The following is a 13,849-nucleotide window of genomic DNA, read 5'->3' as shown; positions in this document are numbered from 1 at the left end:
AGACCCACCTAACACTGCCTCGATAGCATCAGCAAATATTCTTGCACCCTTTCTATTTAAGTGTATCCCATCCCTGTAGAAGCAATCTCTCCTGTTAACAAGTACAGTCCAGGCTGAAAAAAATTCTACCCCTTGAGCCTTGCACAATCTTTCCAGGGCCGAATTGATCGACAAGGCTCTCATCATATACTCCCTCCTATCGTGTCTGGGCAGAATTGCAGACATTTAGGGCAGACATTTTAGGCATTTAGGCATTTAGGGATAAAGCCTCAAGCTGCGAGCAAATTTAGACTATGTATATATTAAGTGCAATAGCATCATTAATACACAGCCATTTCTGAATAAACAGAATATTTATAAGGTTTTTAATTATTAGTGTTTTTAATTATTGTAGATGTTCAAAGACAGAAATTCTGGAGGTGTCAGAATTTTATGAGAATTTTATTATGGAAATTCTGGAGGAGTCATTTCAACTTTATGAGTTCAGTGGATGTTAGAATGCAATGTTCTATATTTGGAGATTTTTCAGTAAATGTTGTCATGAGATACAGTGATGTTTCCGAAATGAGTCAGAGTTGCATTTACATGTATATCCAGAAAGTAGACATAATTCACCATTGGAATATACAGTTTGAGTCTGCTGAAAAGTTTTCCTCCTTGCATAAACCAGAAAGGCATATTATTGAAAATTTTTAATAATTTGTTCATTGGACACAAAGTAAGAAGTTTCTCCTGGAGGAAATACTGCACAGCAAGATGTAAGGGTGGTTTAATAATCATCACAAAGAAGACAACCGCAAAGAGTATGTGCTGAATTTTCTTTCTCAACACAGCAACAGAGGTCAGTATCTGAAAGGCCAAGTTGTTTTAGTTTTCAGTTTAGGGATTTTCATGTGCTGTGACGAGAAAGGTTGTACACAAAGTGGATGTGACTCATTTTCATTTTACAGTTGAGTCAAGCATGACTTTTGGAATGAATGCTCTAGTAATATTTCCAGCATGAAACCTGACCCACTCGGATTGCCAGATATTTACAAGTCATTCCAATAAAGGCTTTTCCTGTTTTGACATCTGAAATTATATTTAATTTAATGACAACGAAATCACTCAGAATCTGCTTTTTGAGCTTATAACAACAGAAACCCAGTGGAGGCTCACTGGCAGGATTCTGGCAAGAACCATAAATACAGATCAGAAGAACTGCAGGCAGCATATATCTTTGTAGTGTAATTAACTTTGCTCTGAGTTTTTTCCTTTTTTTTTTATGAAGACCCTAAGCATAAGAGGTATCAGAACATAGTACTTAGTACCATGCATCAGTTAAAGGTTGTGAAGTTAAAAGAAGATACTTGTTGACATTAGACTTGAATTTCTGGAGATTGTAATTTTCAGGAAATACATATGAAGGGAGGTTGTTCCAGAAAATGTAAGTTGAATTACAGAAGCCAATTTGGTCCTTGAGGTTGTCACAGACATTCTCTCAGATATGCCAGACAAGCTGTACTTGCTACCTGGGAGTCTAAAACGCTGATGGAACTGATATTCGGGTGACACTTAAGTGAAGTGGACCCAATTTCGGCGAAGTCCGGACGGTCTGTGACAGCCAAATCCTCTGCTTGCACCTTCACGACGGTGGGACTGTTAGTAATCCTGGGTATAACCCCCATGCACAAGTACATGGTGGGTGACCACCCAGGTGTGAACCAACGTAAGCAGGGGTCGAGGTGTGGCGCCCACACCACAGGGAGGAATGCCGCCCCTCTATGTTACCAGGCAGTACTAGGTGGAAGATGACTCTCATCAACCGGTGAAATACCACCACTTTGCTTATTGGAGGCTTGAAGTGGTGGAACCCATGTTTAGTCTCTAGAGATAAGTTCCGGTCAACCCTTCCCTATCTCTTCCATCATGCAGTATGATTGATGACTTTTGAGGTTATGATGAACGTCGTGGCGAGATCCAATATTCCTTACATTTCGAGGGTACAGCTCTAAAACGGTTTTCGCAGGCCGGCCGCTAGTTAGTACACCGGACCGGACCTATTGGTAACTCTCCAGGAGGCTTTCAGATCAGCTAGTGTATAATCTTGCTACCTCTACTCTGCCAGATAGTGACTGGAGGGAGTCTGAGTAGTGTGTATGCGGGGAGCATTGTCGAGGCCACGTTATGTCAAGGATCTGGGTATATTCTTACCACATGTACGCACATATCCAAAAATTTCATTACTTCATACAGCATGTCCAACCCACTTTTTCTTACTATTGAATACACCATGAATTGTCAAACTAATAGAGCAAGCTTATCTGCGAAAAGATCTAAACCTCCCAAGGACTTCCTAATTCATTTTACAAATATACGTGGTCTCAATTCTAATCTCAACGATGTCCATTTCCACTTGCAGTCTGCCAAACCTCATGTACTTTTTCTGACAGAATCTCAGTTATCGGTTGATTCAACTACTGCTCATCTCAGATGCCCAAATTATTCGCTGTATGATTCCTTTCGCCTCAAAGGTGGTACTGTGCATATGTCCGTTCTGATATTCCCTGTCAGAGACTTGGCAATTTGGAATCTCCTCTCTCTGATCTTCTCTGGCTTAAAATCTCTCTACCTCATTGTGTCAAATTCATCTGTTGTCTCTACCGTTCTCAAAACTCGACTAATCACTTGGAGCTCTTTGACTTCCTCTCGTTGCAACTTGACTTTCTCCAGTCCAACTCTCCTAACAGTGAGGTAATTTTCCTTGGTGATTTTAATGTTCACAACCCCAGCTGGCTTCCGTTTTCTAGTCACACCGACCCAGCAGGTTGAGATGCTGAGGCTTTTGCAATTACTAATGACCTAGCACAGATTGTTCATTTACCTACAAGAATACTGGACAATCCTAATCATACAGCCAATACGCTTGATCTTTTTCTCACAAACAACCCTTCTAAGTACACGGTCGAAGTGAGAGCTCCTTTAGGCACTTCAGATCACAACTTGGTGATTGTCTCTTCTCCAATGGAACCTTTATCTCATGGCTATTCCCAACCTAGTGTTGTTTGGCATTACAAGAATGCAAAATGGGATGACCTGCGAGACTTCTTTTCTTCTTTTCCTTGGTCAGATTACTGTTTCAAAAGTTCTGATGTCAACGTTGGCTCAGATCGTGTCAGTGAAATTAGCATTAGTAGAGGCATTTGATGCAAGAAAGCAAGCTTATGCAGCATCAGCCAAAAAAAAAAAAAACCCACTTCCACTTTACCCCTCTGTTCGTTCAAAATACCTGTCCAGCTGAGCCTTAAACTTATTTAGGCTATCAACCTCCACCACAAGGGATGGAAGTCTGTTCCACCAACCAACCACCCGCTGGCTAAAGGCAAATTTCTGCACGTCTATCCTACATCTGTCTTTCCTCAATTTGAATTTATGCCCTCTCAGGTGATTTTTCTGAGCTAGAGGAAGAATCCCATCAGCATTGAGCATGCTTAAACCATTCAAGGCCTTATACACCTCTATCAGATCACCTCGCTGGTGCCTAGTCTCCAGACACTGTAATTTGCAAAACTTAAGCCTTCTTCGTAAGAGCACCCCTTTGTTCCATTCACTAATCTTGTTGCCCTTCTCTGTACTCGTTCCAGCAGCTCTACATCCTTGAAATGAGGCCTCCAGACCTGTATACAGTACTCTAGGTGTGGCCTGACCATTGCCTTATACAATGGAATAATCACCTCCTTATCCCTGCTGGAAAAATTCCTGTATATCATTGACAATACTCCATGAGCTACTCTTGCAGCCCGTCTGCACTGCGCAGAGAACTTCATATCTGCCTGCACAATCACCCCCAAGTCCCTTTCATTCTCTACCACTGTCAATGTAGTACCACAGAGTTGATACGTTGCTCTGGGGTTGCTGTTTCCCATGTGTAGTACTTTACATTTGTCAATGTTAAACTTCATTTGCCACCTCTCAGCCCATCTGCTCAACCTTTCCAGATCCTGTTGCAGCAGCATAGTGTCAGTAGTGTCCTTGACAACCCTGCCAACCTTTGTATCATCTGCAAACTTGGACATTAAGCTTGATATACCATCATCAATATCATTTATAAATACAGAAAACAATAATGGACCCAACACTGAGCCCTGAGGGACTCCACTAATAACATTAGTCCACGATGAGCAGTGTTCATTGATTACCACTCTCTGTCTTCTCCCCCTCAACCACCCCTTTATCCATAGCAGCAATTTGCCGCCAATGTCACACTGCTCCAATTTGTGTAGCAGTCTTCCATGTGCAACAGTATCAAAAGCCTTTCTAAGATCCAAGTATATAATATCAAAGTTATTCCCTGCATCCAGTTCTTTTGTGACTGCATCATAGTATCCAATCAAGTTGGTCAGGCAAGACTTCCCCTTAACAAAACCATGCTGTGTCTGAGCTATAACTGAAGTCTTGTCTAAATGATCCTGCAGTGCTTCTTTAACCAGTGCCTCCATTAATTTTTCCGGAACAGAAGTTAAGCTCACAGGTCTATAATTACTTGTGTCAGCCTTTGATCCTCCTTTGTGAATTGGCGTCACATTTGCACATTTCCAGTCTATGGGTACCTCCCCTGAGTCCAAGGAAGCTCTCATAATTATGGCTAAGGGTTTGCTTACTTCCTTTGCTGCCTCCTTTAATATAACTGGATAGATCCCATCCACCCCGGGTGCCTTTCTTGTGTTTATCTTCAACAGTTTCTCCTCCACTTTACTCCCAGTTATTTCAAGATTCTGTAGCTTACTGCTAGAGTTGAATACACCTCTGGCATTCCCCTTGCTGAATAACTCCTCATGGGTGAATGTCGATGCAAAATATTCATTTAGTTTGTTAGCTACCTGAGCAGGATCATCAACAGTTGACCCATCAATATCAAGTGGACCAATCTGATTCATCCCCTTCCTTCTAGAGTTTACATAAGTAAAGAACTCTTTGCTGTTTTTCTTTGCATCCCTTGCCAAGGATTTCTCGTAATCTGCCTTCGCCTGCCTAACCTCCTTTGTAACCTGGTTGCATATCAACTTGTATCTATCATAGGCTTCTGTGTCATGTGTTAATTTGTAAGTATCCCATGCATTTTTCTTCTCTGCCATATGCCACATTAGTTCATCTGACATCCATTTTGGCCTAAACCTTGAACAATATTTCTTAGTTGGTATGTAAAGCCTAGTAGCTTCCAAGATAAGTTCTTTGAATGCTTCCCATTTTGAATTTGCTGTTGGTAACATCATCAGTTGGTACCACTGTATAGAATTTAAATACTGTCTCAGTCCATCGTAGTCGCCTTTACGGAAGCAATAACCCTTCCCTTTACCCTTAATGGTAGTTACCTCTTTCAGTAAATCCCACTTCAGCACACTGTGATCACTGCCACCTAGTGGTTCATTTATCTGCAGATTCTTAATGCATGAAGAATCACTGCTGATAATCAAATCAAGAGTATTACTCCCTCTAGTTGTCTCTCAAACATTCTGATGTAGAAAACAATCATCTAATAAATCCACAAAAACTTTGCTAGTGTATGAGTGACCAGCCCCCAAATTTCAATCAATATCTGGGAAATTAAAATCTCCCATTATAAGACTCTCTGATTTACTAGCCCACTCTATTTCCCTGTACAGTTCCTTATTATACTCATCAGAGTCATTAGGCCTATAGCACACTCCTACTCTCAATTTTGATCTCCCAATGCTTATGTCACACCAAACTGACTCAACACTGCACTGTCCAGCGATGTCGACTGGCTTCACTTCCTTGGTTTTTATGTGTTTCTTAACTAATAGCATAACCCCTCCCCCCTTCCTATCCTGTCTATCCTTTCTGTAGACGTTGTACTCCCCAAACTGCAGTTCTGCATCCCTTATATCTGTGTGACACCACGTCTCTGATATCCCAACAATATCTGCCTTTGATGTTTTGAGCAATACCTCAAATTCATCAAATTTATTTACTAAACTCCTAGCATTGGTGTACACGCAAGTATACCTGCACCTGTTTCTATTCTTAGCTACCCTAACACAACCCATGTGTTTACTTGTACCGCAATGGCTCCCAGCAGTCTCTGAAATACCATGCATCTTGTTTTTCAGGCTTCTGCTCATTCTAATAGAAGCAGTGTCCAAAATCTCGTCCTTTATCTAAACCTTGGTTTTCCAATAAATGTGCTAAGGCTGTCCAAGAGAAGAATGTTGCATATCGTAATTGGCTTGTTTCTAATTCTTCAGTTTCATTTTCTGCCTACACCAAAGCTCGCAACAATTGTAAAGCAGTTATTAATCAGTCCAAACTAGAGTTTGAACAGGCTAAGAGTAGAAAACTTGCTTCTTGCCCTAATGGTAGCCGAGCATTCTGGTCTCTTGCCAAAGCTATTGGCCGCAACTTTTGCCCATCTCTGCTCCCACCTCTGTCCAAACCAGATGGTTCTGTTGTCACTTCAGCCAAGCATAAAGCTGACCTGCTAGCATCCCATTTTTCTTCCAGCTCATGTATTAATGATCTTGGTAAAACACCTCCCACCATTCCCAACACACTCCATTCAATGCCTCCTATGGTCTTCCGTCAAAAGGATGTCAGAAGGATTTTGATGAATCTCGATGCTAAGAAAGCTCCAGGTCCTGATGGTATTTCTCCACTTGTTCTCAAAACCTGTGATCCTGAACTTACTCCTATTCTTTGCCGCCTTTTTTCACTTTCTTATTCTAAAGGTGTTTTCCTTCTGCTTGGAAATTTGCTCATATCCAGCCAGTTCCTAAAAAAAGGGTGACAAATCCCTCCCATCCAATTATCGTCCCATTGCAATTACTTCTACTCTTTCTAAAGTAATGGAGAAATCAATTAACCGCCAACTCTTAAACTACCTAGAAACCTTCCGTCTGATCAACGATCACCAGTATGGATTCCGTCAGTCGATCCACTGGTGATATTCTGGCTTATGTTACCCATTTATGGACTAATTCAATGGAAAGGTTCGGTGAAACACAAGTAGTTGCTCTTGACATCTCAAAGGCTTTTGATCGTGTTTGGCATAAAGGTCTTCTAAACAAGCTTCCATCTTATGGTTTGCCAACTGTTTTTAGTAATTGGTTATCCAGTTTTCTCTCTGATCACTCACTGAGGGTGATGGTTGATGGCTCTCTGTCTTCTAACTTCTCCACTAATGCCGGTGTCCCCCAAGGTTCAGTTCTTTCCCCCACTCTTTTCCTCTTGTATATCAACGACCTTCTTCCATTGACTGGAAATCCTATCCATAGTTTTGCCGATGATAGCACATTGCATTCAACTTTCCATTTTGAGAAACCTTGTCCTGCTCAATCAGCTTCAACTTCTCGAAAATCTGCTACCAATTCCTTAAATGCCGATCTTCAGGTAATTCTCCAGTGGGGCAAAGACAACTTAGTTGATTTCAACCCTTCTAAAACTCAGTCTTGTCTTATATCTCACAAAAAGGATTCTTCTGGTCCTATGCTTATCTTTAGTGACACTCCAATTTCTAGGCAAAAGGATATATCTCTTTTGGGGATTACCCTGACTTCTAATCTCTCTTGGCACAAGCACATTACAAATATTGCTTCCTTTGCATCTAAAAAACTTGGTTTTCTCTTTCGCTCTCGGCGTTACTTTTCTTCCAAACAGCTGCTCACTCTGTATAAATCGCAAATCCATCCTGCCATGGAATATTGTTCCCACATCTGGGGTGGTGCCCCCAAAACCTCTCTCAGGCTTCTTGATTCCATTCAGAAGAGGGCAGTTAGGTTAATTAATGATTCATCTCTAACAGAGTCTCTCCACTCGCTCTCATAGACGCACTGTTTCTGCTACATGCCTCTTCTACAGATACTTCCATGGGCACTGTTCTTCTGAATTAGCTTCTATAATTCCCACTCTCTCTTTCAAAACAGTCCGAACACGTGCCGCCACCAGCCAACATCCATTTACTGTCCAACTTCAAACCTACAGAACCAACTTTTCATCTTCCTCATTTATTCATTCAACTGCCGTTTTCTGGAACAACCTTCCTTCATACGTATTTCCTGAAAACTACAATCTACAGAAGTTCAAGCCCAATGTCAACAAATATCTTCTTTCGTCTTCTCAATCTCCAACCCAAGCATGGTACTAAGTACTATAGGTTCTAATACCTCTCGTGTTTGGGGTTCACATAAAAAAAAAATAAATAAAAAAATAAGAACAGTGTCCATGGAAGTATCAACAGAAAAAGGCATACAGCTAATCAATGTTCTGGTGATGACAAAAACACTACAGTAGTGTGAATAAAGGTGTAGGAAAGACAAAAGAAAAGAAGAAGTCTAGTAAGAAAAAGAAAGAAAGAAAGGAGGAAACAAAATACTCCATGTAGGGAGTCAATACATCCAATTGCCAACAGTAGCATTAAAACGTTTCTGTACAGTCCTTGCCAACTGCTATGCCCTCCGAAGCAGTGGACATGTCTCATTTTGCACAGAATGAAATGCTAGAATGAAATAAAAATATACATTGTACTCCCCATATTCAAATACTGCATCCTTTATATCCCAACAATGTCCACATTTGATGTCTTGACCAGCACTTCAAATTCAAATTTATTTATTATGCTCCACTGGTGTACATGCAAGTATACATGCACCTGTTCTTACTCTTAGTTACCCGTGTACAGTCCATATATTTACTTGTTCCATAATGAACAACAGGAGGAATTTAATCCCTGACACCTTGCTTTCCAGGTTGCTGCATTTTCCAAAAGAAACAGTGCAAGAATCACTTTCCCCTTTGCTTGTGGCTCTAGTTAATCTATTAGTCCAGAGGTTCCCAAACTTTCTCGGTTCATGCCACTCCTAGTGTCTCAGTAATTTTTTTGCAGTGCCCCTAGGCCAAAAGAAATACCTAACAGTTCCGTTTATTAAGTAGTTAGGTCCAACTAACTTAATAAGTAATGTTGAAACTGTGAACTACTTAGAGCTAGTAGTATGCACGGTGTTCAAAAGATGTCGAGTATCCCCGTGTCTCTATTGAAAATTTAAAATATCCTGTGGAGCAGCACAGTTTGGGAACCACTGTATTAGTCTATGTATCCCCCTAAGCTATCAGTGTTCTGACCTGGCTAACACCACCCTAATAGCATCAGCAAATATTCTTGCATCGCTTCTATTTAAGTTATCCTATCCCTGTAAAAACAGTCTCTCCTGTTAACATTACAGTCCCCTGTAACTGAAACTGAAACTCTCACTTTCAACACACAGTTTCTTTATATAAAACACATTTTATGATATGGTGGTCACTGCCCGCTGTTGGTTCCCCCACTTTCAAATTTTTGGTACAAATTAGGAAGAATCAGTTCTAAAATATTTTAGCCCTTTGTGGGATAAGTAGCAATCATCAAGTTTAAATCACTGTTACCATACTCTTACTTTTTTCTACAGGAGTCCCATGTGCTTTCGGTTGGTCAGAAGAAGATACACAATATTGTACCCTGAAGAGTCACATTCCAACAGTGAGAATAAAGTGCTTTCACAAACTTTTATTTTATTTTATTTATTTATTATTATTATTATTATTTTTTTTGTTAGGAATGGTCACCACGGTGTGATACAGCTTTGAATCACTGTGATTATTGCCAATGTAGCAATCAAAAATAGTAAGTATTTCTTAAAAGTATCACCAACTTTTCTTTTCCTCTCTGTCCAATTTCCCTAACAATACTGTTTTTTATTCCACATCATTCTTAGCTATTTCACTATTGGAAAACATATTTCTGATTTGCAGCACAGTTTAGAGGATGATCATGCTGTGGTAAGTGATATATATATACTATCATCTCCACTCTAAAGTACTACATCTATTTTCTCATTTAATTCTATGTACTGCACATTGTTCTCCCCTTTCATATATTTTTTTTGCTATTTCACTATTGGGAAACATATTTTTGAACAATGTACTATCATGATCAGCACAGCTCAGGAAGATTTCCTATAGCAACTGATGTGTACACTATCATCTGCACTTCTAAGTACTAAATATATTTTCACTTTTATTTCTGCACTAACAGAGGCACCCACATGCCCCAGAGTGCATCTTTAGCAGCTTAACAGTTGTCAACAAAAATCAGTTTAAATAGCATAGTGGTCATATGACAGTAGCAACTGGCACACAACATTGCTCAAGGAAAGAGGGAGAAAAGAAAGAATGGGAAGAAAAGGAGAGGAAAGGTGAAGCGAGAGGAATATGTTTAGTTGATTGATTGTTCACACAATTTCTGCCTGTACTTTGTTTTTGGTTAATGTTAGGACTCAACAATAGGTTTGAAGCCAATTGTGGGTCCTAACATTAACCAGTGGATTTATGGAGTATAGCATAATATAGTGGACTCCATAAACCCTACTATGGAGTCCACTATTCTAAGATATGTGTGCTGGCACACTTTAAATTTTGTTTCAAATACATGTTTCTCCCATTGGCCCAGATTTCTTCTCCTTTACACCTCCCCTCCCCTTCTTGCTGCACTTTTCATGTGCATGTTCCAGCTGTTTCTATCACATAAAAACTATTTAAACTGATCTATGCAAGGTGATAGAGACACTCTGCCTTGCAAGCTATTAGTAATCTTGATTTTTAGCACTTTTATTTATTCTTCACTTGTTCATAACTGATCTCATTGCATTTTATCTTTTTATCTGCACATTTTTATTGCTTTTATAATTATTATTTTATCAGCTCAACTTATTTTTACTGGTGTCCCCTCCTACACCATGGTTTGCTCAGCACTTGTTTGCTATAGTGCTCTGTATTTATTGATACCCTTCCCTAGAGCTGTGCTCTGTTCTGCCAAAATAACATTATTCATTTCAAATGCCTTGAGAGGAATTACCCATTAGTAGGTGTTTAGGTGCCTAATAGGCTTTGAAAAAAACTTTTTAATAGTCTTCAGTTTGATTTTCTGATTAAATGAAATTCACAGTGTTTGCCTTCAATTTAATCAAAGGTAAGCACCTTTGATTTAAATCAACTTTTAACCAATATTGTAATTAACAAGAAAGGCTAGATTTCCAGCCAAACTAAAAATGCTGCAAAGCACTTCCAATTATGACACAGATAAATTTTGAAAGCCATATGTTTATTGTCCCACGAATTATTTTTTTGTTTCCATGAAAACTTACATCTCAGTGATAAATTTCTGTAGCTGTTTGTACTGGCACAAGTTTCATGTGTTCACGGCCATAAACCAAGGTCACATGATCGTGTCCATGATTTAAGATTTCTTTACAATGTTCATGGTGTGAAATTTCTTGCATATTACTAAAATATACACTTTATACATCTCCCTACCCAGCGGCATTACGGGAAAGGAAGTGCTTGTTCAGTAGTTCTAATTGAAGTGTTATTTATAAAATTTCTCTTTTAGGAACACTTTTCTTTTTGGGAAAAATAGAATTCCTGCATAAAAAGAGGACTGTACAGCAATACTATTTTCAGTTTCTAGTCAGTTCTAGTTGTTTATGTACATTTTGTGGCTGCATGATTGATTTTAGTTTAACACAAACTATCCTGTGATAAGTAGTTTCAACTGCTCTCTTTTGTTTTTAAAATATCCTCAAAGAGATCAAGTATGTCAACTAGACTAATAGCATAAAGAAGGTGAAAAGATATCACAAAAATTTGTCATTGGACATTCTAAAAAGACCGGAATCAGGAGAGCAATAAATATGCATTAAATTTAGTGGTTTATTTTGAACAATCTGAATATTAACAATATCACAAGCTGTTATTCTAAATTATGTAAATACAGTATACATATAAAGTTACATAATTTTAAGGTAACTTTATAATTTTCTTCCTGTAACTCATGGTTTGAAGCCTATTGTGGGTTCTAACATTAACCAGTGTGCTCTGTATTTATTGATTCCTTACATTTTCTTGAACATATACCATGTTTATGATTTACTGCATAATTTATGTATTAAAGTTTATATATATGGTTTAAACATTTTTTTTTTTTTCACATTATGAAGAGAAAAATAAGTCCAATTATGAGTAGAAAATGTTAATTCATCTGTTTAGTGGAAAATTGAATTAAAAATTGGAATATTTTTTATCCATAGTGTAAAAAAACTTAACATGAATAACTCCGATTTTTTGAGTTATTCAATAATGCAAGCATTTCACTTTGAATTAAAGACTTTTTTTACTATAAATAATTAAGAATTAGCAATTTAAATTATCTGAGCTCCACCTATACAATTACAGTTTTAGCTTCAATAATTAATGCTTTATTAAGGAAGTAATTAATTAAAGTAACTTTACTGTGTATATACTACAAATTACACGATATTTAGCTTAGAAATCATGATCATTTACCTTCCCTTCACAAATGCATTTGAGATAAGGTAGCTGTTTATTAAAGATGTACCCGAGATGAACTTTTTTTAATTTCTTCAAATTTCTGAAATGCAATGAAAATCCTATTAGATGTATTAATAAATTGGAATTTATAAACATAAATTAAGTTTTCAACAGTAAATAATCCCTACTGAAAAAAGATAAATTCAGTATTTTTTTTTTTTTTTTTGTTGGCACATTGGCTTCTGTGGCCATATTGCACCTCCCAAGGTTTTTGCATTTTCTACTCTGATCCAAGCCCGAGGTGCGATTCAAACCTGCACCCTTTGGATTTCCAGGCAGGCACTTTACCAACCCGGCTAGCCCAGTTAGCATAAATTCTGTATTCATGATTAAAACTAATGAAAGTACTTTCTTAAGCATGTAAGCCATATCTACTCATTAATTCTCTCCTGATCTGTCGATAACCGATACAGTTACCCAATAGCAAGAATAGCAACCTCAAACAAAAAAGTAAACACACTATAATTCACAACTCTCAGTTCTTATTAAAGCTAATACTAGTTCAAACATACAGAGCTTGAAGAAATTTTAGCCACTCAGGGAGGGGGGGAAGAGAGAGAAAGACCCTTAAAGTGTTTATCAAATCGATGTCAATATGGATTTCAGTGACTTTCTGTATTTCTACAGTATCCACTTTCCATCTGCAACATTAATTATTTTTCAACTGAAAGAGCTATTTTTACATGAAGTGCAATGCATGTAAGCCTGCTTCTGTGTTAAATTTTTAAGTTTCGGAACCCATTGATTTAATACACTTAGTGACTATGAGACTTGTTCTTAAATTAAGAAGAAAAATTTTCTTAACTAAGGTAGTTTGAGAAATAATTTTTTTTGGATAACAAGAGTGCTGTTACCATTGATATCAGGCATACATATAAAATTTACTTATTTTCGCTGATTGCAATAAAGATATTATATTGTATATATATTATTTTTCATAATTATTATCAAATAGACTGTTAATATAAAGTAAAATAATTATGAGGTGTACTATTTTAAATTATTTCTTCCCTCTTAACAGAAAAAATAAGTGGTGTAAAAAATCTTTTTATTTTTTTTTGCTCACTAAAGCATTAAGGAAGTTTGTGAAAAATGAAAACCAGAAAAAAAATTTAATTATCAAGTATGCAAAGCAAATTTCTAATAATATAAAACAACATTAGTAACAGCCATAACTTTTAAGGTTAGATTAAGAATTTAGTATCAGAATGGCTAAAGAAAGGAACCAGACTATTTGCTGCATCTTCCAAAAAAAAAAAAAAAAACATTCTTTCTCACTAGCTGACAATTCAATGTTTCTCAACTGGTGGTATACATTCTCTTAGGGGTGTGAAAAAGAAGTCTAGGGGCTATACCAATACAACTGAAATGAGAAAACTGAGTTTCCATCTTTTAGTTTTACAGAGCTTTATTACTTTTCTACTTTTAAAGCATT

General features: G+C 37.7%; 1 protein-coding gene across 1 annotated transcript in view; it reads right to left on the bottom strand.

Moving 5' to 3' along the window:
• Positions 1-13,849, bottom strand: part of LOC150084597 (uncharacterized) — a 324,615-nt gene that overhangs the window by 41,465 nt on the left and 269,301 nt on the right. The window contains exon 10 of the mRNA XM_090376299.1: positions 12,370-12,454. Coding sequence (XP_090232425.1) covers positions 12,370-12,454 — 85 coding nt within the window. The remainder of the gene's footprint in view (positions 1-12,369; positions 12,455-13,849) is intronic.

Source organism: Mastigoproctus giganteus, chromosome 6 (genome assembly GCF_048544385.1).
Source record: "Mastigoproctus giganteus isolate SK-2022 chromosome 6, ASM4854438v1, whole genome shotgun sequence".
Lineage (NCBI taxonomy): Eukaryota > Metazoa > Arthropoda > Arachnida > Uropygi > Thelyphonidae > Mastigoproctus > Mastigoproctus giganteus.
This window is presented reverse-complemented; position numbering and strand designations above follow the sequence as displayed.